The sequence below is a fragment of the Sitophilus oryzae genome, unplaced genomic scaffold (genome assembly GCF_002938485.1).
Source record: "Sitophilus oryzae breed Bouriz unplaced genomic scaffold, Soryzae_2.0 scaffold_808_pilon_pilon, whole genome shotgun sequence".
NCBI lineage: Eukaryota > Metazoa > Arthropoda > Insecta > Coleoptera > Curculionidae > Sitophilus > Sitophilus oryzae.
In genome coordinates, this window is record NW_022147426.1 from 1,954,334 (window position 1) to 1,979,805 (window position 25,472).

At 32.6% G+C, this 25,472-nt stretch overlaps 2 protein-coding genes across 4 annotated transcripts in view; one reads left to right on the forward strand and one right to left on the reverse strand.

Moving 5' to 3' along the window:
* LOC115888857 (protein sickie) overlaps window positions 1-8,409 on the forward strand; it is a 388,604-nt gene extending 380,195 nt beyond the window's left edge. For 2 of the 3 annotated variants that reach the window (XM_030908721.1, XM_030908722.1), the window contains 7 exons: window positions 40-219; window positions 3,522-3,763; window positions 4,403-4,700; window positions 5,625-5,830; window positions 5,922-6,155; window positions 6,234-6,445; window positions 7,781-8,409. In XM_030908721.1, the coding sequence (XP_030764581.1) occupies window positions 40-219; window positions 3,522-3,763; window positions 4,403-4,700; window positions 5,625-5,830; window positions 5,922-6,155; window positions 6,234-6,445; window positions 7,781-8,172 (1,764 nt within the window). In that variant the 3' untranslated portion in view covers window positions 8,173-8,409. The remainder of the gene's footprint in view (window positions 1-39; window positions 220-3,521; window positions 3,764-4,402; window positions 4,701-5,624; window positions 5,831-5,921; window positions 6,156-6,233; window positions 6,446-7,780) is intronic. The other variant, XM_030908723.1, reaches the window with a different exon arrangement.
* A 5,111-nt stretch (window positions 8,410-13,520) lies between these two features.
* LOC115888779 (centrosome-associated zinc finger protein CP190-like) overlaps window positions 13,521-25,472 on the reverse strand; it is a 28,227-nt gene continuing 16,275 nt past the window's right edge. The window contains 10 exon segments of the mRNA XM_030908620.1: window positions 13,521-13,847; window positions 16,192-17,119; window positions 17,284-17,477; window positions 19,887-19,929; window positions 19,932-19,997; window positions 20,052-20,251; window positions 20,434-20,683; window positions 22,091-22,269; window positions 24,472-24,579; window positions 24,759-24,921. Coding sequence (XP_030764480.1) covers window positions 13,777-13,847; window positions 16,192-17,119; window positions 17,284-17,477; window positions 19,887-19,929; window positions 19,932-19,997; window positions 20,052-20,251; window positions 20,434-20,683; window positions 22,091-22,269; window positions 24,472-24,579; window positions 24,759-24,921 — 2,202 coding nt within the window. The 3' untranslated portion in view covers window positions 13,521-13,776.

Consider the following 25,472-nt stretch of genomic DNA (forward strand, 5'->3'; position numbering starts at 1 on the left):
ATAAGTGTCAAATGTATCTTGACTGTCGACTCCTTGCAGGTTCAGTCAAGTCACAGCGAAGGCGAAAGTGACAGACAGCACAGTCCTCCACCTCCCGCGCCCATAGACCAAGGACAGGAAGTGGCGGAACTCCAGAAACAGCTCAGGGAAAAAGATCTGGTATTGACCGACATCAGATTGGAAGCTCTGAGCTCAGCCCATCAGCTAGAAAGCCTAAAAGTAAGTCGCGAATTGTCTTATATAGACAACTAGTGTGTACCCGCGACTTCGTTCGTGTCGAATTAATCATTTAAACTTTTTGGAACACCCTGTATGATTTTTAAAAAAAATTAAAAATATGTAAAAAAACAAAAGAAATTCTGGGTGTCCAAGCGTTTTCCCTAAAGACTAACCGTTTTTTAAATAACAAATATTGTAATATTTAAGGGGCGTTTTCACCCTCTTGGAATTTGAGATTCGAGAAACCCCTCCTTATCGAACCTCTACACCCCACATTCAATCCGGTTACCACAAATCAGCTTTAAACGTCAAGCAGTTTAAGCAGAATCGTGATTACTAAATGGTCATATTTTATGAAACACCATGTATAAATTTTTAAAAAATCTTAAAATATGTAAAACAACAAAATAAAATATACGTGTTTAAGAGTTTTTTCCGAAAAACTCAGAAGTTTTTAAATAAAAAATACTCTAATATTCCAGTGATAACCTGTAAGAAATTTGAGGGGTGGTTTCACCCCCTTAGAATTCGAGTTTCGAAAAATCTCTTCTTATCGAACCTACACACTAAAGTCAATCCATTTTCCAAAAATCAGCTTTTTACGTCAAGCGCTTTAAGCCGGATCGTGATTAATCAATGACCAGATTTTTCGAACCACCCTGTATATATTTTTAAAAATCTTAAAATATGTAAAAAAACAAAATAAAATATGCGCGTTTAAGCGTTTTTTCGGAAACTTGGCCGTTTTTTAAATAAAAAATATTGTAATATTTGAGGGGTGGTTTCACCCCCTTGGAACTGGAATTTCGTAAAATCCCTTCTTATCGAACCTCTACACCCTAGAATCAACCTGTATGCCAAAATTGAGCTTCTTACGTTGAGTGGTTTGAGCAGGATCGTGATTAATCAGTGAGTCAGTCACTTAAGGATTTTATATATTAGTATAGATTTTAATGAGATAATTCCATAGACTTAAAATAAAATATAGACTACACTATTTACATCTCAACGCGGACAAACAACCTTTTTTGTACACATGTTTACTTCTGGATACAGTCGACCGAGCCTTTCTCATCCAGCCTATGTTGTCACCTCTTTAATATTATCAATATTTTTTTTCTTGTTATACACATATATTGAGATATTAATACTACAGTTTAATAAAGTAGGTCTTAATATTCCATAGATGTATTAAATAGTCCTTATACTACTAAATTATAAGTCGGACACTGTTTAATAAGGATAAGTTCTTTACAATATGACAACACCGATTAGAGGCGAGGGAGCCTATTCATTCATTTATTACCTTGTAGTACGTGTCGCACGTGTGCGGTAAAGCTTTGTTGCCGCTATCTCCCCGACTGTATTAACGCATTTTCTTAGCTTGTAGTCCTTAAGTGTTTATTTTATTGGCTTTTTCTGTTCAAAAACTATAAAATATGGTTCGCCAGTGCCAAATTTGCAAGAAATTTGACTTAAATAATCCATTTAAGTCTTGAAACGACTTTTGACCGGTAGGCAATTCTCAATTTACCCATTGGCAGTCAGTGGCGTTGTTGTAGAAAGGCGCTTATTTAGATAATATTTTAGTAAAATGTAAAATTTTTTCTTTTACATTACATTATTTACTTACTTACATTGTAACAAAATCATAATTATAAACCTGTTAATAATTAATAATGTTTTTATTAAAAATATATTCCGGTTTATTCTAAAATTATCTTCAGAATCTAAAATAACATACAAGAATTTTAAAATGATATTACATTATGAAACAATATTTTTTAATATACCGGATCGTCTCAAAAGTGGCTCAACCCTATAACTTTTTTTTATTTTTTCAGATAAAAAAACAGATTTGTATGTTAATAGGTATATGACATAAATTAGGATTTATTGACGTATTCAATTGTTTTTGGTCTCTTCCTGTTTCACCGAAATGATTACATCTTTTGATTTTTAAATGCACCCTCGGTATATTGCTACTTTATTCGATAAAAAATGACACTCTGAATAGAATGACATATCATATGTCAACTTTTGACATTGTCGCTTAAAAACATATTCTATTTTAAATTTCAATCCAGTTTTTTTCAATCCACTAAGTTTTAATCAAGGAGCCTTGGAAAATAGTTTTGATCGTCTAATAGGTTTCGTGTCTTGTCTAGGCCGGTTAAAAGATGTACAAATCGTATTTTTAATCATACATATGTCAATTTTTTCAAATGGAACAAGGGTGACTCATTAGCATATTTGGAAAAAGCATTTTTTTATGAATATATTGATACCACACACTTGGTATTTCGAGTCAAATTGTCGTTATGAACCGCATGTTACAATTACAGTTAAACCATATGCGAAAATGTCAAAAGTTGACATATCATATGTCATTCTATTCAGAGTGTCATTTTCTATCGAATAAAGTAGAAATATACCGAGGGTGCCGTTTAAAAATTAAAAGTTATAGTCATTTCCGGTGAAACAGGAAGTGACCAAAAACAATTGAATGCGTCAATCAATCCTAATTTATTTCATATACTAACATACTAAATCTTGTTTTTTTATTTGAAAATTTCCACTTTTGAGACGCACCCGGTATAATAAAGACAGTACCGAGTTAAATAAATGTAGTTTTTATTTTATCCACTTCCTATCACCTTCCTTGCTTTAATGGAACAGATTTATGTTTTCTCTAATTTACATAATAAGACATCACTTAACCAAAAAAAAAATTACAACAATCATATTTTTTTCTCTCCCTGTCGCCGATTCTATTATATCTGTGGAATAGATCCTGTTTTGATTAATATTAGGGGTTGTAAATGTTTGACTAAAATTAATAATTTATTATTAATTTCAAAAATTACCTAATTTCGATTATAAAATTTCTTCTATAACGTGTATTTTATTATTTTTTATCCTTTTGGACTCTAAATTGTTTTTCTAAAGTTTTTATTTAAAAACCTGTCCTAAATCTTAATAAAATATAAAAAAGTTTAAATACGATATATTTTTTAATTTAATTATAGCTTCATTAAAATCAAAAAATTACCCGGCTATGATACGGAGAGTTCAGGTGTACTTGAGAAACGAAAGACAGTGTTGTGTTTCTCGGCAGAGTCGTCAGGGAACGACCGTTACGACAGAGACAACCTATCTATCGCTCGTGTCGCACTCGTTATAACCTAAAACAATAACACAACAATAACAAGACAGTGTCTGACCGCATGTTCCAGCTATTTATGAATGAGATGCTCAGTCTATATTTTATTTTAAGTCTATGGATAATTCTAATGTTTCAGGATACTGTGATGAAGATGCGTAGCGAGATGCTGAGCCTGAAACAGAACAACGAGAGGCTGCAGCGGATGGTCACCGGTACGCCTAACCTCCCCACCGACCTGGCCTTGGAGACGAGGTCGAGTAGTTCCTTGGACGCGCTCAGCGACCTCATACCGACGGAGGAACCGCCTCCCGAGGTGGAGAACGACGGGAAGAGGATAGCGATCTCGGTGTATCTTGGCCAACCTCAAAGTTTTGAAAGGTAGGTACGAGAGTATCTATATTTTGCATACCGTGCTGGCAACTCTTACTTTTGGGTCGGTATTTACATATGTGGAAGTAAATCGCATAGGGATCTTATTAAGTCGGAGTGAGAGAAATGCGACGGTGTGCTGTTGCGCCGTTGTCACATTTCTCCGGTACGCCCTTTCCCTATCAAGTATATAAAGTAAAATCACGATCGCAAACCGCATATTTTTAAAAGATTTTTTTTTCAAAAAGATAACTAGACACACACTGTACACACTTTCCTAGAATTTTAAGTACTGATTTGGTCGACCGGTCGATCGCGACGAATCTGCTATATCCCCTTCCACGTCTCTTAGCAATGTGCACAGTTTCTCGGTTTATTTCGTACGTTTGGCAACGTTTTTACTGTTCTCTCTTTGTTCAGTACATTATAAACGCATTGTACTCTTCTTCAACACGGAAATCTCGACCCAAGATTAACCTTTGCCAGCCCTTATCATATGCAAAATATAAAATACAATTAATACATAATATAATTCATCTGCCAAGATTATGAAACAGAAAACCGTATGCTTAACATAACATTTTTTTTTGCTAGAAAGTTTATATGAATAAAATCGTCACTAGTTATAAATCATCTCTATATCAACAGGTATTACTGTGAACACTACGGGTACGACGGCAAAGGCAGCAGTAACACCGGAACGACGGAACTACCAGTGGCATACACGACCATCGGAGCTTCCACTTCGTGGGCTCAGCTGGACAACGCGGTGAGGAGGGCGTTCAAACAGTACGTGGCCAGGTTGGATCCGGGAGGAGGTTTAGGACTTGGCAGCGACTCTATTGCCAGTTACAAACTGGGAGAGGCTGAGAGGAAACCGGAGGCTGGACCTCCGGATTTGCTGCCCGTGGGCTACGCCATTGGTAGAGTCTCGACTGTGCACGTGGTAAGTGTATTGAATATTCATTACTTTATACGGCGTGTAATAGAGAAGTATTTCTCAAAGTTCTACATACTTGGTATGTTATCCATGGGAGTTGGAGAAGTGGAATTTTTGTTGAAGGAGAAGTGGAATTTTTGTTGACACCCGCAAAAGTTGAACTTTTGCGGGTGTTCCAAGCTTTTAAACGACTTATAAGAGAACCAATTAATAAAAAAGTTTGAAACTATATCAGAAAACAGACATAACTAAGCTGGATAGGATTCGCATTTGTTTAAAGTATATTTTACTTTAGTTATCAGTGACTTACGAAACTTTTTCTGACAATACTATGTCAAGTTATAAGAAAAGAAGTTAAACAACAAGTTATAAGAGTATACCTACTATATCAAGATAATCAAAGTTACTATATCAAGAAGACATAACTAAACTGGATCTGATTCGCATTTTTATTTAAACTATGTTTTACTCTAGTTATCAAATGTTAACGATAGTATATTTGATATCGCCATAGTATTTCCAATGAGAGAATCCAGTGACAGTTAACTGTTTTGTGTCTGTCATTTTAGTTCCCAATCAAATTGTATTTTCTGCCATTGTTTTATGCCATCTGCCGAAATCTTCCCTGAGTCGTTGGACAGACTAAATCTAAAACTATAAGAAATAATTCTTAATAATAAGTTTCGCTCAAATGCCATCTATAATACTGTATTAGTCAACAACAATTTTACAAGGAGTTGTAATGAAAAATAAGAACAAGAAATGAAAGTTTAATTAGATATTGTAGTTCTATTTCATCAGATCTAAATTTCAAAAATTCTTATTATTACTACCAATAAGAACAAGAAAAAGATGGCTTACCGTTATTATCAAGTAAAAGAGTATCAAGGTGATTATTTAAGTTCTAACGTAATGGTCTTTTCTTTTAAGGTTCTGCAACCAGTAGCTGCTCTAGCGTTCGAAACGCTAATTCCTAAAGGCGTTGCTCAGCGTCTTGTATCCCTCCTTGCGGAACACAGAAGATTGGTACTTTGTGGAGCTCCGGGAACGGGGAAGACACATCTAGCGACTCGACTTGCCGAATTCCACGCTCAAAGTTTAGGAAGAGATCCGCAAGAGGCCGTGGCTACATTCAAGTAAGTTGGCTCTCAGTGTATTTTTAGACAACTGTACCGTTAGGCAGTCTATAACGTCTTGAAACTAGTGTTTTAATCTTTATTTTTCCAGTGTGGATAATAAGTCAGCTAAAGAACTTCGTCAGTACCTTCAACACCTATCAGAGCAAGCAGCGTCGGGCGATACAAACGTTTTGCCTTGCGTGGTCGTTCTTGACAATCTACACAAAGCTGGACCTCTGGCGGATGCGCTGGGAAGCTTACCTAGGAACCTACCCTGTTTGTTAGGAACCATGGCTCAAAGTGCGTGTTCGGCCACTAGTCTACAACTTCAACACGGTTTTAGGTAAGTTGAGATTACGTTAGAAACGAAAAAAAAAAGATTTAGGTATCACATTAATGGATATTTCCTCTTTTATTATAGGTGGGTTCTGGTGGCACCCCATATGGAACCAGCCAGGGGTCTGCTAGGGCGCGTGTTGAGACGTCGTCTGGCTTCCCTAGAACTGGAACAAGGGCCTCAGCCTGAACTAGCCGCTATTTTAGGCTGGTTGCCCAGGGTATGGCAACACTTAAACGCCTTTTTGGAAACGCACAGCAGCGGAGACGTTGCCATTGGACCAAGATTATTTTTGAGTAAGTTGTCTGTGGTAGGAAATGTATAATAATAGTAGTAATACAATACGATTGAAAAAAAAAACAGTGTCGAAAACGGCTGTTGATTTATTTTTTAACTATTAATTTTTCTATAATTAGTATTAATTTTTGACAAGTTTTCGTCGATTGACATTCCCGAGCCGTCTTTGATACCATTTTTTTTCGGTATTTTATATGTACTGTTATACTAATTTTATACAGGGTGGACGGACCTGTATTCCGGAAATTTCGGCGGCATATTCTGCGGCTAAAAATAATTAAAAAAGTTCGTATAAATGTATGTCCTAAAACACGTAGTTTCAGAGATACAGGGTGTAGAAGTTTCAATTTTATTTCGATTTTTTCCATATAATTTCTGAAATAACGTAAATATTTGGATGAAAATTGGTGTCTGGGAGTTGTTTTGGCATTTGATTTTGATGTCAATATGACTCCTTGTAGAGGGCACCACCTACATATTTTTTAACTGCTTTGACAAGTAGTAACTTTTCGTCCGTACCTGTATAAAACTGATTAAAAAGATGCATTTACGACGTTTTTTACGTAAAAAAAGTATCTTGGTAAAAATCGCTACGAATAATGTATCTCGAAATATTTGGAATCAAAATTATCAATATCTGTCATCATTGACATAAATTAAACATGTTGACTAAATAGTTATCAGACTGAAATAATAAATTTGAAATGTTTTTGTGCCAAAAGTTCGATAGAAACTGTTATATCATCATTTTTTTGAAGAAATATTTATGATTAATTTAAAAGAAAAAATAAATTGTTCCTAAATTTAACATTTCAGTCAAATAGAGTTAAGAAGCTTTTAACTTACTCAGAATGCCGGAGTTAAGAGCTTCTTAACTCACCGACGTAGATAAATGTATATTTTTTCACTCAGTAGTTTTATACAGGTACGGACGAAAAGTTATTACTCTTCAAACAAGTTAAAACGCATGTAGGTGGCGCCCTGTACATATAGGAGTTATATTGACATCAAAATCAAATTTCTCATGTCAGAAAACAGCCAGACACCAATTTTCATCCAAATATTGATGTTACTTCAGAAATTATTTGGAAAAAATCGAAATAAAAATAAAACTTCTACATCATGTATCTTCGAAACTAGGCATTTTAAGACAAGTTTTCGGAATACAGTTCGGACCACCCTGTATACTAGTAATAAAATAAACTATAACTTAACGTCGTCATCATAAAAGCATCAATAATTTTACTCCTAATAAAACAATATACTATTCTTTATTTAGTTTCAATTGCTGACTCATCGTCTACCACATTCGAACTTACTCCTTTCTTTTCCAGGTTGTCCCCTGGAACTGGACGCGGCCCGCGCCTGGTTCGCCGACGTCTGGAACTACTCCCTGGCCCCCTACCTGCGAGAGGCCGCGCGCGAAGGCCTTCAGCTCTACGGCCGCCGCGCACCCTGGACGGATCCCACGCAGTTCATCCTCGATACGTACCCCTGGCCTGGAGCTCCTCCCCAGGGCCTGACCACCATCCCGGCCAAGGACGTAGGGCTGGAGAGCAACTCCAGCGCGCAGGCGGAGAACGAGGGCGATCCTTTGTTGAACATGCTGATGCGGCTGCAGGAGGCGGCTAATTACTCTAGTCCGCACTCGAATGACTCGGATTGTAATAGTTTGGACTCGAACGCGATGCACGGGGGTAATGCTGGCACGGAGAGTGTGTCGTAAGAGATGGGGTGAATAAATGGGTGTGGTCGGAGATTTAGGCCCGCTGTCCACGGAGGATAATTTTGAAGCTTCAAAATAAGCCGTGCAGCTTGTGTAGTCTAGCGTACTAAACTCTGTCCACGAAGCGTATTGCAAGCGTACTAACCTAAGAGCTAGCAACGTTTTCGAGAAAGGCTCTGGAACAGCGTGCTAGTCGTCTGGCTGCCGATAGACGTTACGTTCACCAGGGGCGTAGATAGGTGTATGCTATGGGGGTAGTACTATGATTAAGTCGCAAAAAAAATCACCGTCGGAATTTTTTTGTCGAATTAAAAGGACGGCGATTTTTTTGTCTTCAAAAAGATATAAAAACATAACTAATAACTAAATTAAAATATAGATTTGTAAATAACATAAACAAAAACGAAACAACGACGTTTATTAGTTAATTTTCTATAAACTTTAAATAAAAAACTCTAAACTATCAAAAAAACTATAAAAACTATAAACTATAAATAAAACTACAAAACAAAATCAAGTTTTCTAGTACGCTGTTTGGAAAACCTATCAATAACAGCATTAACATTTATTTCAATATCTTTATGGATATTGATTAGAGTTAACCCCACTAATCTGTCCTGGCCAATAAGAACACTTTGTATGCTTTTAATTAGGTCGAACATATTATAAACGATAAATCAACATAATTAAAAGCATACAAAGTGTTCTTATATATCGGATATTAATTTAAAAAAATCCTTTCATAGCCAATGACTATTTCAATTCTCGTATCTCGTCAAGCGTCAGGGGGGGGGGTACTGTCCCCCAGTACCCCCCCCCCTTATCTACGCCCTTGGCGTTCACTACTGCGCATTGAAAGAAGATCCTATATATTTGTTTTTATTCAGTCCATTAAATAGTATTGAATATAAATTACCCAAGTCTCCATATACAGGGTGTCCCACAAATAAGTGCAAGTATTTTAAGGGGTGGCAGATCTCGACAAAAGTAACATATTTTCTCTTTATCTTTTTTCAAATAAGTCAAAATAACGGAGTTATTTCCAAAAAAAAATATTTTTTGCTAAAATTTTGAGAACCGCTGAATCTTTTTTGGATTTTCTTTCTTGTAAATTTAATCTACTACCTACGTTGCCATATCATCAAGAAATTATGTTTTTTAACTAAAAGATAAAAAAATTTCCAAATATTTTTTCATAAAATTCCGAATTTTCATTTTTTTTTCGCGAAAAAAACCTCATGAAATTGAACTATACTAGCAGTTAAAATACTTGCACTTATTTCTGAGACACCCTGTATAGCGCGGCGCGAAAACGCTCCGCCTATAAAGCGAGAAGTCCCGAGTTCAATACCGGCTAGGGGTAAACTTTTTTATTTTTTCGTTTATATTCTGATAGTAAAGTATTAAATAATTGTTTTTTTAATCACCAGAATTATTCGGGACTTCTCACTTTATGGGCGGAACGTTTTCGCGCCACGCTATGGAGCCTTGTTCGATTTATATTCAATAGTAGAATTTAAAGGACTAAATAAAAAACTATATATAGGATCTTCTTTCAATGCGCAGTAGTGAACGCAACGTCTATCGGCAGCCAGACGACTCGCACGCTGTTCCAGAGAGCATAGCAAAAGATATATCAAAGAGCTATCTCGTACTATACATGGAAACAGCAACCAGGAGTACTGCAAACGTCCATGGACAGTGGACCTTCCCCGAATCGAAACATATACTGTATGATAGAGAAAAAAAACGGTGTCAAATACGACTGGAGTATGGCAATCGATAATTTTAGCCGGGTCAATAACACTAATTATTTTTGAAAAATTAAAAAAGAAAAAGATTAAATTTATTATCGATTGTCATTCCGCAGCCTCCTTTGATGCCGTTTTTTTTCTCGATCGTATGGTATAATGTTTTCTCTGGTTGTCTCTGAATACACCCACGCTTTCAAGTCGAGTAGTCAGTCAAGCGTCAGTAGAGAACTAGTCTGGTCTCAAACGAATGGGCCCTGTTCAGTTTTTACTACAGTTCTGTTAGTTTTTCTTCAAAAGTAAATATAATGCTCTATTGAAAATCAAAAGGTACTAAAATATCAACACACGTGCCGTAAACGTCTACTAAGAATAGAAGAAATAAAATAAAAACGCCAATCCCCAGACGTGATAAATCAAATTAGAATTAAAATTAACTATAAAATATGTTTTTGATAACCAGGATTGTTTTTTCCGTATTATTTATTTAGTAAAAAAAGAGGCTTTTTGCTTATATTAAAATGAAATTGATGTGTGTTCTGTATATTTTAAAATGAATCTGCAGCAGCTGGTAGAATTTCGTTATACAGGGTGTCCCAGTTTCGTTGTGTTACAATGAGTACAGATACAAAGATGCATTGTACTACTTTTTTTGTGAAATTAAAGATACTACACTAATATATTTGTCCTAGCCTTCTTAGTTTCTGAAATAAAGGGTGAATTTGATATTATTGCATTTTTTGACTCCCTTCTTATATCAGATGTCTAGTAACTCAGTTCCATAGAGTTTTACCACCTTCCCAAATACCTTAAATGGGATACACTGTATATATTTTTAATTTTTCTAAAATTACCAAGATACAAAAGGGGCCGCAAAATGCAATATTTTCGCCCTGTATTTCAGGAACTAAGAAGGCTATGACAAATCTGTGTGTAGCATCTATGCAATCTACTCATAAACGAGAAACCCTATAAAACACTAAAACATACCACACCCTGTACATCGACATTCTACCAGGTGCTGCTGAAATGAATCGCAAAATTTTTACCATACCTAGCCAGTACGACTTCATAATAGGATTGAAAATACTTAACCCCTAAAAAAATGAGTACTATTTCAGTAATAATAAAAAAAAATAACACAGTGACTATAACCAAGTGCTTAAATTTTTTACCTAACTTTTTAATGTGTTACCTAGGGCTAACATATCAACTTTGGCAAAACTATAAAAGATTTGTTGAATGTTGACTCTTGGTAGTTTCGATGTGAGAGTAAATATATTTTGAGAAATATACAAATATTTGTGAACGCAGCTTTTTATACGCGGTATTTGTGCAATTTCGTAATGTGAAACATTTTTAGAAATTTTGTAAAAAAATTAATTTCTCGCTTAAAATCTGTATGGGATGTTCTAGAAAACAGAACACCCTATATAAATCAAGATATATGTATTGTATATTAAAAAATGCAAATATTTTTGTTGTATATTTCTTAAGTTTTTCTTTGCCTGTGTTTTAATAATACGAGTATTTCTGGTCAGAATAATCAACTTATTTATTGTAAATAACTTATTTATATTTGAATAATATATTCGAACAGAGACGATTCCTTGTTTATAACATTTATATTTACCAAATAAGGATAATTTTATACAAATTGTAATATAAAAACTGCCAATAAATTATTTATCTCGATTAAACTATTTTTTGTTATTTGTTCCTTTCCTTGCATACAAGGTGTTTCAAAAAACGTGACATCTCTCGAGGGGAGACTCGTCATGTAAAAATAAGATTTATTTCTTATTCTGCTCTATTTCGTCGCTACAAGAGATTAAAGTCTTATTTTTTTTCGATTTATTATAATTTTCTTCCAAGTGTTTTTAGCAATTGGAACGAAATTTTGAGGGTAAAAGTTACACTATAAGTGCGTCATATTTTAATGCTAACAAAGTGTCAACATATTCACATCAATGGTGAACACACTTTTGGTGAATCTGTCGATACTTTTTTAGCAATAAAATATGCAGAAATTATAGTAACTTTTGCCCTCAAAATTTCATTCGAATTGCTAAAAGCACTTGGAAGAAAATTATAACAAATTGAAAAAAAAACGCAGGAATTAACCCCCTGTAGCTACGAACCAAAGCAAACTGGGACCTACATCGATATAAAAAAATAAATCTTATTTTAACATGGAACACGTTTTTCGAAACACCCTGTAATCAAAATTAAAACGTAACCGTCATTAAAATCTACCGGGTGCGTCTCAAAAGTGGCTCACCCCTATAACTTTTTTATTTTTTCAGATAAAAAAAAGAGATTTGGTATTTTAGTATATGACATAAATCAAGATTGATTGACGTATTCAATTGTTTTTGGTCACTTCCTGTTTCAACGGAAATGACTACAACTTTTGATTTTTAAATGGCACCCTCGGTATTTTTTAACTTTAATCGATAGAAAATGACATTCTGAATAGAATGACATATCATATGTCAACTTTTGACATTCTCCTTTAATAAAAAATCATATTTTAAAATTAAATCTAGAGTGCCGTGGCTATGTTTAAAAGAATAGTTCTTAATCAAGGAGCCTTGGAAAAATAGATTTGATCTTCTAATGTTTTTAGTATCTTATCCTGGCCAGTTAGAAAATGCTCAAATCGTATTTTTAATCATATATCTATTTTTTCAAATGGAACGAGGGTGGCTCATTAGCATATTTGGAAAAAGTATTTTTTTATCAATAATTTGATACCACACACTTGGTTTTTCGAGACGAAAGTTATAATTTTAAATAAACCATATCAGAAAATGTCAAAAGTTGACATATGATATGTCATTCTATTCAGAGTGTTATTTTCTATCGAATAAAGTAAAAAATACCGAGAGTGCCATTTAAAAATCAAAATTTATGTCATTTCCGGTGAAACAGGAAGTGACCAAAAACAATTGAATACGTCAATCAATCCTAATTTATGTCATACACTAACATACCAAATTTCGTTTTTTGACTGAAAAAATAAAAAAGGTATAGGGGTGAGCCACTTTTGAGACGCACCCGGTATAGCCTGTAAATAATACACCATTAATTTTTCCCTATGATAAATATTATTGTTATACTACCTGAATCGTAGGCTTCATTGCCACATGTGTCCAGTGTTGCCAACTATCATGTCAAGTGTCAAAAACCAATCCAAGATTCTTTTTAACCCCCATGTATGATTAAGGGTTGAAGTTAGCTAAATAAAACAACATTTTAAATGTATTTTAATCTAGTTAAACTGAATATTACAAATACAAATATTCTGTGTAGATTTTACAAAAAAAAAATATTTACACTTATGTGTTTTTGAAAATATTGAACACCATTATTAAATTTTAAATCCTTTGTGAAAAAAAGGCCCGAATATGTTCTATAAAAATTACCTGATGTGTTAGAATTCACTTATAAAAATTCTCCTATAATATAATTCCAATTTAATACTCAATATTCAACTGCTTCGACATCAAAACGAGAAATAATGTAAGAGTCTAGAAAATATACGAAGACTTATTTAGTTTACCTATACAAACCAATAAAAAGACTCTCATTATATGTACAATATATTTGAACCTATATAATATTTAAAACACAATATAATTTCTATCACTCCATTGCTACTTAAAACTGTATATAAAGTAGTTCTAAAACGAATTAAAAAAGTTTTTTTTGACGAAAATTGTCCTTTGTAAACCTCTAGATATGTACAAGTTAATTTTTTAGGTTTAAAAAGGAACTAAATTTGATTTTTTATAATTTAAAATATCCTACCATAACATAAAGTCACACGAAATTTATATAAAAAATGATTTTAGTCTTTACTCTGTTCTTCGTCTTCTTCGTCCCAGTCGTCCATAAGTTTGTTGACATTCTCGACGGCTTCTATAAAACAGATAATTGTTTTTTTCTCTATATTATCCTATATTAATTCTGAATAAAACTAGAATATCAAAAAGTGGACAACCACCACGAAAACCATAATCCATTCCCTTCGAGAAACATCATCTAGCAAAACATTCAAAGTTGAAAAAAATTTACACTCTGTAGCTACGAAAATATTTTTTACGCGTAAAATAGTTTTTTACGTGAAAAAATAGTTTTAAACATATAAGAAATAAATTTTTACGTGTAACAAATAGTTTTTTACGCGTAAAAAATGGTTTTTTGTCTGTAAATAATAGTTTTTTGGCATTTAAAAATCTTTTTTTTACGTATAACAAATAGCTATTTACGCATAAAAAATAGTCTTTTTTGCGTGTCAAAAATTGTTTTTTTACTTGTAACAAATAGCTTTTACGCGTAAAACATAGTTTTTTGCCTGTAAAAATAGTTTTTTTGTGCGTAAAAAATCGCTTTTTACATTTAAAAATAGTTTTTTACGTGTAAAAAATTGCTTTTTATGTGTAAAAATAATTTTTTTTGCGCGTAAAAAATCGTTTTTTACGTGTAGCAAATAGTTTTTACGCATAAAAAATCGTTTTTTACGTGTAACAAATAGTTTTGGTGTAAAAAATATATTTTACGTAAAATAGTCTTTTGCGCATAAAAAATAGCTTTTTACGTGTAAAAATTAGTTTTTTGCGCGTAAAAAATAGTTTTTTGACTGTAAAAAAATAGTTTTTCTTGCGTGCAAAAAACGATTTTTACCTGTAACAATGTTTTTTTTTGTGAAAAAAATATTTTTTTAGGTAAAACAGTTTTTTACGCGTAAAAAATAGTTCTTTACGAATAAAAAATAGTTTTTTTGCATGTAAAAAATTGTTTTTTACGTTGAACAAATAGCTTTACGCGTAAAAAATAGTTTTTTGTCTGTCAAAAATATTTTCTTTTTGTAAATAATAGTTTCTTGGCATGTAAAAATATTTTTTTTTACCTACAACAAATAGCTATTTACGCATAAAAAATAGTACTTTTTGCGTGTCAAAAATTGTTTTTTACTTGTAACAAATAGGTTTTACGCGTAAAAAATAGTTTTTTGCCTGTAAAAATAGTTTTTTTGTGCGTAAATCGCTTTTTACATTTAAAAATAGTTTTTTACGTGTAAAAAATAGCTTTTATGTGTAAAAAATTGTTTTTTTTTTGCGTGTAAAAAATCGTTTTTTACGTGTAACAAATAGTTTTTACGCATAAAAAATCGTTTTTTACGTGTAACAAATAGTTTTGCTGTAAAAAATATATTTTACGTAAAATAGTCTTTTGCGCATAAAAAATAGCTTTTTACGTGTAAAAATTAGTTTTTTGCGCGTAAAAAATAGTTTTTTGCCTGTAAAAAAATAGTTTTTCTTGCGTGCAAAAAATGATTTTTACCTGTAACAATGTTTTTTTTTGTAGGTAAATATTTTTTTAGGTAAAAGTTTTTTACGCGTAAAAAATAGTTCTTTACGAATAAAAAATAGTTTTTTTTCATGTAAAAATTGTTTTTTTGCATGTAAAAAATTGTTTTTTACGTTGAACAAATAGCTTTACGCGTAAAAAATAATTTTTTGTCTGTCAAAAATAGTTTCTTTTGCGTGTAACAAATATTTTTTTACGTGTAACAGATAGTTTTTTATGTGTAAAAATAGATTTTTACGTGTAACAAGTAGTTTTTACGCATAAAAATCGTATTTTTATGTGTAACAAATATTTTTTTCCTGTAAAAAATAGTTTTTTACGTGCTTGATCTCAAGAATGTCTATAAGGTCGCGGTGATTAACTCATACCCCCTCCTATAACAATCTACAATCAACACCATGTAAATGAGAGAAAATATTATACAAGGTATCCCAGAAATAAGTGCAAGTATTTTAACTGGTATAGTATAGTTCAACCCCAGAAACACGCCTATGAGGTTTTTTTCGCGAATTTTTTGAAAAATTTTTTGCAATTTTTTTTTAGTTTTTAGTTAAAAAACATAATTTCTTGATAATATGGCAACATAGGTAGTAGATTAAATTTACAAGAAAGAAAATCCAGAAAAGATCCAGTGGTTCTCAAAATTTGAGCAAAAAATCATATTTTTGGAAATTTTCAAAGTAAAATAAATGACTCCAAAACTTAAAACTAAACCATAAAGAGAAAATATGTTTCTTTTATCGAGATCTACCACCTATTAAAATACTTGCCCTTATTTGTGAAACACCTTGTATGGGAACTATATTAGTAAACTGAAATCGGAAAAAATATTAACTAAACTATAAGAACAATTGTGTTAAAAAAATACTAGAAAATTATTGATATCACTTACCATTCACAACATGGTTTGAATCTTGATCTATACTCGTCTGCTCGTCCTGTAGCACACACTCTCGACTCCTCTGACTTTGCTGACTGTCCGTATCGTCCCAATCGTCCAATATCTCCTTATTCAGATTCCTCAGCACTTTCTGACTGGAACTCTGCTGAGACTCGTCAGTGAAATCCTCAAAATGCGACTGAATACTATTGTCGTTTTGCTGAATATGTTCCTGTTCCATATTTTGCTGAATCTGTTCAGATTCTAGATTTTCATGAATCTGTTCTGTATCTAAACTTTCATTAGTCTGTTCTGTGTCAATATTTTCATGAATTTGTTCCGTGTCTATATTTTCGTGAACCTGTTCCGGATCGGCATTTTCATGAATCTGTTCCAGGTCTACGTTTTCGTGAATCTGTTCCAGGTCGACATTTTCATGAATCTGTTCTGATGCTGCGTTGTGTTGAATCTGTTCCAAGGTTGCGTTTTCCTGAAACTGTTCGGCCTCCACGTTTTCGTTATTTTCATTCTCCATCTGGCAATTTTCATTCTCTTTGGTTTCCTGTATTTCTGAACAGATTTCACTGGCAAACTGATGCTCAACATTTGATAGTAGCTCATTGGATGCGTTTTGATTTTCCTCCTGGCTTATAAAGCTGTCTGTTTGTACATTTGACTCTTCTAGAGATTTGTCGGGTTGCGACTCTATAGAAAGTCCTTCTAAGGATGGGTGTTCTTCTGATTGGTGCTGTTCTAACGAAGCATGTGGCTGTTCTATCGATACTTGTTCTAATGAAGCGTGGTTTTCTAGTGACAGTTGCTCTGATGATGCGTGGTGCTCTAATGATGCTTGATCTAGCGAAGCATATTCTTCTGAAGAGTGCTGTTCTAGTGATGCGCTATTATCAGTTTCTGAACAGGACTGGGTATATACTTCATCCTATAAAAGATTTCAGTTATATATAAATGATGTCTCAAAACCTCATATTAAATCATCATATTTTTACACTTTTCAATTGATTTATTTTTGGTAAATTTTAGTAATTGTGAGATTATTAACAAAAAATAACTTTATTTCTGTAAACTATAAAAAAAGAGTAATACCTTGGTGATTTCGACAACTTGACTATTTTGCTGAATCGGTTCGGCCTCTATGTTTGTTGTTATACCATCGACTTCCATTGCTTCATAACTGGACGTATCGTTAAGAATCAAACCGTCTCCGGAATCATTAAGATCGGTGGCTTCGTTTAACTCAACTGTGTTGTTTTGAGCTTGAACTGGGGGTATGTCGTGGCCTAAAGCAACGAGAATAGCATAGGAAATGTTTAAAAATTGTTTGGAAATAAAAAAAGAAAGTATATTTGAGAATATTGCATAAAATTGAATAAAAAGAACAAAAGAAAGAGTACATCAAGCATTAAATTTATTTTTTAAATTGTTAAAAGCCGTGAATTGCTACTTTTATTACAGGTATAGTCTGTTCAACGAGTCAGGAAAGATTTCGACAGATGACATCCACAAATGACAGACACAACTGTGTGTCATTTGTGGATGGTTTGTGTTACGGATTCTCTATCGTAGAACTATGGTGGGTAGATGTAAGAAGTATTATTATCTAAAGAGGAAAAAATTGTGATGGCGCTGCTGTAGCAAAAGGTCTACATTTGAAAGAAGCACCAAAAATTTTTAGAACAGGAAATAATTAAAAAAGGATAGATAAATATGCCATTTCTGACGCGTTGCTTCTCTTTTTTGACCAACTTCACGTTATTTATAACAAAGTCACATAAACGATGATTCTCTTTATCGCCACCCTCCATACGATGGACAGACTATAGGTAGTGAATTTTTTGCACATCTCTATAGAAACATTTTTAATAAAATATTTAGATATTTAAAAATACCATGTGAATGCGATAAATTTTATATTGGTGAAACATCTAGACCCTTAAATGGTCGAATCAAAGAACATAAAGATTATTTATGAAAGGGCGACTTTCACAAATCTAAGATTTGTCAGCATTCATGATACACAGGGCACAGAAAAGATTTTAACGATGCCAAAATTATAATGAAAGAAGCGATAGCCTCTAAAAGAAAAATACAAGAGGCTTTTTTAATACAATCTAATAAAAATAAATGTATTGCTCATGCATCTGTAGACGTTAGTAATGTATGGCAATCGCTTCTTTGATTTTAAAGAACATAACATTATTAAACGTAACATACGTAAAAATTAAAAACAAATTATACATAATCATATAGTCTGTGAAACGAATAACTTTGAATTTGACAGTTACCGCGGGCTTTTCTAGTGTTAACTTTATTAGGTTAGCAACTTGCGGCCATGCTGACGCAATGCCGTCTCTAATAGAACAGCCTCGGAGCGAGATTTGCGACGTCACGCTAGTTAGATACTACGGATTAATAAATATGTTGTAGAAAACATGGAAATCACAATTCTTCCTCGTATTTTTGGTTTGTATTTTAAAAATGATATAGTCTACATGAAATATACATAATATACAGTTAATAAATACAATATATATATATATATATATATATATATATATATATATATATATATATATATATATATATATATATATATATATATATATATATATATATATATACCTATTTATAGTAAGAGTAATAGTAATAAGTAGTAAGTAGTAATAAGTAAGTAGTAATAAATACTTTGGCAAATTAACTATGAACTATACAAATGCAGCAAATGTTTTACAATATACAAATCATGAATAGGTACATAAGATAATGGGTAAAATGTAAACTATATTTTAAATTTTGGGGTTTGAAAATCGATCAAATTTAACAAAAAACATTCAATATCTACTAATAGTGATGTATTATTATTTGCATTCACAAAATTTATATGTATATTTTGCAAGTATCAATGTTCGAAAAATTATATTTGCAGATAATACAATATCACAGACAAAAGGCGTCAGCGATGGCTACGAAATAAAGATCGCTGTAATTTTATATGTAAATTATTACATATAAGTATTATTATTATTATTTTTAAATACAAACCAAAAATACGAGGAATAATTATGTTTTCCATGTATTCTACAGCATATTTATTAATCCGTAGTATCCAACTAGCGTGACGTCATAAATCTCGCTCCGAGGCTGTTCTATTAGAGACGGCATTGGTCTGATATTTAGAAATGTCAAAAGCTGATGACATTTTACTTTTGACAATTATTTCGTGTTGATTTTTGCAAGAAGAGGAAGAACTGTCACTTGTTTTATAATTTCCTTTTCTATTTCACGAAAGTAAAAAGAGTTACCTATCTGATTCGTTCAGGCACTCAATTTAAAGAATATCGGTAACTTTTTGACAGAGGATTTTATATTTGCCATGTTGGTAAAAAAAATAACGGTCAAAATTCAAAGTAATTCATTTTATAGACTATACGGAAAGTTTGAGGCTTTTGGTTTTACCTTATTAAGTAATTGTTATCAGGTAGTAATTGTTAATTTTGAAGTTTAACTTTATATTATAATGTTCTTTTAACAGAACGTCAACGGTTTTTGTAGACGTATCTGTTTAAAAAAAAACTAAAGTGTTCTCTAATAGTTGCATTTAAATAGTTTTTCTTTATTCCTTGTATTTTTTTCGCTTCCGACGACGGAAGAGATAAACTTTCAAAACGTTAAGCATTTTTTTCGCTTACCCTCATCGTCCGTTGCTTCTAACGGTGGAATATCTAAAATATCGGCTAGATTCCTTTCTGGAGCGTGTTCACCTTCGAACGATGACGGATACCTTTTTCTTCCTTTAAAACCTAAAATTAAACAAAACACATAATTTTTCGTTTATAGCCTTTAATTTTACATACTTCTTCTTTTTGATTAATTTCTGGAATCTCCTCAGGCGCATTAGTTTGAATTTGAGGTGGACCAATTTCCTCAACCTCCATAGGTTCTTCCTGTAAAGAATCGGTGGTATCCAGCGAACTATTTACTCCGTTAGTTTCAGCTTGAGTAGTTGATTCTTCTTCTCTTTCTGCTTCTTCACTGTGTTCAACAGATTCCGGTTCTATCGAAATACGAATATAAAGAATTATGTATAGTCCGATTGAGGAAAGCAGTTTAACTATTACGCTGTCTTGGTTACCAATCATGCTGAACGCATTGAAATAATATTGAAATCTATGTCAGAATATTTAAGTATTGTTTGACTGATAGTAGATTGGTATGAACTAGAAAATAACCCCTTACCTGGCTGAACAACTTCATGTTCTTGTCCCTCTTCGACATGCGTGTTCTCTGCACTATTATCACCATTTCCGGTGCCGTCACCAGATTCGATTTCCTTCCTTATCAATTCTATGGATTCTATGGGAGATGGTGAGGCTTGGGTAGTTATGGTATTATCAGTGGTATTCACTAAAAGTTGTCCGGCTGTCGTAGTTATAGCCGCCCCATTTCGGATTTCCAGCATTCCTTGCGAATTTACTAGTAAGTTACCCTACGAAATTTCATATTCTTAGATAACTTAGCATATACAGAGACGACCAGGCTACTAGTAACATAGCAAGTTGCCGGACGAATTTACGTTTACCCGATTTGCGTTCGTACTCGGGATTCACTGCCGGCTAGTCGGCTGGTAAGGCAGTAGGCAGTTGCTTTTGTGCTTGGACGGGTCGGTCGTGACAGACTAGGAATACGACGCGAGGAGTGCCGAGTATTTATTTTCATTTTAAGTGTTTACCTTCACTTAAGGTAACATTTAAAATAAAAATACTTAAATATTTATTATTTGAATGTGTTTACAAGCCAAAACTAAAAATAAATAAATTCTCTAAACCCCCAAAAAAACTAAAATAATACTCTAAATAAAAAAAAATGATAACGAGTGTTCAAAAAGACCATCTTCTTGTGCTAGACAGAAGCCTAGGCGGTCGTAAAATCCCCTCTGACACTGGCTAACATATTAGGGCTAATAGTTAGAGGTTTGGAAAGCCTCTCGTATTTTTACTTGAAGCTCATCCAGATTATTAGCCCTATTATGACCATACACTTTGGATTTTCTATAACCCCTCAAAAATAAATCATTGGGAGAAAGATCTGGTGATCTAGCGGGCCACAAAATAGTTCCATGTCCACTAATTAAACGGTTGGGAAAAGTATTGTTCACATATTCTTGAACAATACGGGCATTGTGGGCATAGCAACCACCTCAGCAATTTGATTACTTGAAAACGTGGGATTTCGATCCGCGGTAGCACAAATGAACACTTGCTTTAACTCCTGTTCTTCAATAATCAGCACATCAGGCTTTTTGTGTTTTTGTGGGAACACGCACCCATGTGTTTCAAAATTATTAATAACTCTTGATATAGTAGGTAAAGATGGAATTGGCCTGTCTACAAAAATTTGTGGAAAAATTGTTTGTATATCCCGATAAGACCTATTTTGGAAATACCATTTTACAATTTGAATTTGCTCACGAACTTCGTAAACATCCATTATTTTACTTAAAAAATACATTTTACACGAGAACTGTCGCGAGAATCTATGTATTCGTTTTGGCTATTAAATACAAATTCTGAAACATTCTTATCACATATCTACCTATATACGCTAATTCGTCCGGTTCTGCCTATGTTACTACTATAGTGGTCCGGTCTGTATATAGAAGCTATAGAAATTTTAGTTATATTATTTTTTATCTACAAGTATTACTTAATAGTTTTATGTTAGGTTATCTTTAATTAATATAATTAATTTAATTGATTAAAAAGGCTTAGTTTGATTTCATTATTTGTAAGACAGCAAACACATAATTATGTAATATATTAACGTCTCACATAATAAAACTATAAATATGTTGTTAACAAAAAAAAATATTCTCATTATCTATTTTTTTAGGTACCTGAGATGTTATAAATTGTCCTTGTTGGCCCTCCACGGGATGACTGTAAAGGACGACTATGTTCGAATTGTCTCCCTGTCCATTGTTCTGCTCGTCCTGATAATCGTGATCCGTTAAAACCATGACAAGCTCGTCCGTTGAATTGATATCTGACCCCGCAGCTGCCGCTTGTAATATACCTATAGAAATAGTTCAAATGTACCGCGACCCTACTATTGCATTTTCATCTTTGAATAAAAAGATTAAAGGAATTTAATGCTATCCATGTATTCATGCATGGCAGACGGAGCTGGGGCCCTAGGGTAGGGATCCCTGATAGTTCTGTATGGCGTTGAATTTGATTTGAAATTTTGCAGATTTGTCTGTCTTTACTGAGCTTGTTTTATGTTATTTATTATTTATTGAACAACTAGTAGTTGTTTAGAGAAGCTTCTAAGAAGAACATACTTCTAGATTTACTACCTTTGAAATCCAGACGTAGAATAAATAATATATAACATAAAATAATTTCAGAAAATCCCATATATCCGCATAATTTCAAATCAAATTCAAATGCGTCAATTAAAAGGTCAAACAGAACTGTTTCATGATGTATATTCCATTTCTCCATGTGTGAATATGTAAATAACATCCTTCCTTAATCTTTTTATTTAAAGGTTCCATCCATAAATCCAATAAAATTAATGGGTAAAAGTTATATGACACGCATTCGTATATATGACAAAGACATGCATTTTACACAACTGAAAACTTTTTCAACTCTCCTGTTTTTAATTTTAGATTGATATAAAAAAAAATACAAAAAACGTTTAACAAAGAAGTAGTTCAAATGAACAATAAATAAAATATCATACATCTGACAATTATATTGATGTTTAAATTACATTTGACATTATCTATTAATTATACTCTGTTTTTTTTCTCAGGTAAGATTTCGACAGACGATGACAGAAGAAAAGCAGATGACGTCCCATACCAATCTATTTATTTAACTAAAAAAAGTTTCTAATAATTTTTAAGTTAACTATGGATGAGTTTAATTATAAATCCGTCATGCGTCATCTCTTGTTGTTTTTAACCAGTTTTATTGGTTTATTTCAAAAAATGACAGGTCGTATTTCAATTTTATTGGTTTGACGGAACGATAAACGACAAACGGACGCCGATGCGTATGAACTCGCCTTTAGATTTTTGACGTTTGTCAAAGTCTTGCCAAATTATAGGTTAGAATTTTGTGTCAACTTTTAGTCAAATACTGCGTTTTGGAAGATGATGCATTTTGATTCGTGTTATTACGTGTGTTTTGTGTCTTTTGAAATCAAGTGGAGGAAAAATCGAGTGAAAATTAACTGTAGACCCAGAGCACAGTTTATGGTTAATATTCGCTGCCCAGGCAGAAAGTCTTATACACCAATAAAGTTACCATCAATAAAGTTCATATACCATCTCGTCGTAGATAAGTGCATCTCGAATATGGTAGAAGGACCATACTAAACACATACTAAAAACTGGAGTAGCTATAAAATATCGACATCACACGATAGGTAAATAATGGATTTTAGTACTGCAGAAAAATAATGTCAAAAGGTTAAAAAAATTAAGATTAAAGTTAATTAATTAACCTTTAAGGTATAAAATTTGGTAAATGTTATTATTAATAAAATAGTTTGTTTTATTTATGTTTTATTTATTCCTGCGGAATATTACAAATTTGTATTTGTACATAAGTTATATTGATAAATATAATTATAAATGTGGGAAGTTTCATAAAGCCTGAAAGTAAGAAATAGTTCTTTTTTATATTTTTTTTGTATGTGGCGTCTTGTTCTTGTTTGTTTTGTATTAACACATACCGTTTTTTATTAAATAAAATAACTCTATTACATTTTTTCAGTTTTATACAGTTTTTTTCAAAATATTTTGAAGTAATCACTTGTCCTTGTCAGTCAAATTTTAAATTAAATATATTAATTTCCTGCTATGCGTTCCAGTTGTACCAACTTATTTCTTTGTAAAATTAAATAAACTACTTTGAAATTAAAATGACAGACACATCTATCATTGTCAAGGATCTTCTCGTTGGACAGACTATAGTACTTGGAAATAGCAACGTGTGATCGAAAATAAATGGTGTCAAGTTGGCTTAGGAATGGAGATCACTGACATTTCCCGTATAACTTTATAAAATGAAGCGATTTTTAATTCCAATCCAACTCTGAGGCCATTTTTTTCGATTGAGTGGTACCGTATGAACGAGAAAAAACGGCGTCAGCGATGGCTATGAAATGAAGAAAGGAAATATCATCGATCGTCATTTTCCAGCCAACTGGACGCCGTTTTTTTCGATCATACGGTAATTATTTCACGAGAAGCAATCTTACCATCATTTGCTCCAAGTTCCGGTAGTATGAATTCATTACCAGGCTGTCCTTGAGGCTGTTGCAAAATATATGGCTGATTATCGTCTAATACTACAATATCTACTAAACCTGAAATAAATAAAAAAAAATTAAATTAAAAAAGGGGCAATATAGCAGGAACTATACATGTAAATGTTGACATTTTAGATTACTCTTCAAAGTATGGTCACTTAAAATATCAGATAGTCATATATCAATGAATATAATCCTATAATACATTTAAAAAATGAAGTTTGTAAAGAACTTACCTAAATTGGTTGCTAAACTACCACCAATGTTACTCAGAGCAGTAGTGGCAGTTGTAACAGCAATTTGGTCAGCTTGTGTTACTGCAGCATTATCAATCGTTTCAGTATCAGCAATATGGGTCTCTTCTGGTTTGGATACCTTAACATTCGACAATATCTTTACCTGTAAAGAAGAAGACTTAAGAATTTTGTCACATGTCAAATTCTTGTTAAATTAAAGGTTATTATCTGTGTCAAACTATGTCAAATAACAAGAATTCTAGAATATGTTATGAATTAAAAAATTTGTTTGCATTTTGATTTGTATTATTACGTGTTTTAAAATTAAGTGCAACGAAAGTAAGTGTAGAACCAGAAAGTGGTATTAGCCAAGAATAAAATTTGTGAAACTGGAGTAGCTGTAAAAAAATACATCACATGATGAATAAATAACAATAGCATTTAGTACTGTAAAAAGATAAGGGGGTCCAAAGGTACTGGTTTAAAAAAAAAAGATTAAAGTTAATTGACCAACTTTTAAGGTATAAAACTCAGCAAGCATTTGTAAATTATTGAAATTATTATTAATAAAATATTTTGTTTTATTTTTTCCTGTATATAAGTTATATTAATAAGTATAACAATAAATACAGGAACTTTCTTGAAATTTGAAAGTAAGAAATAGTACTTCTCTATAGATTTATAAATATATTAATTTCCCGTTTTGCTTTCCAG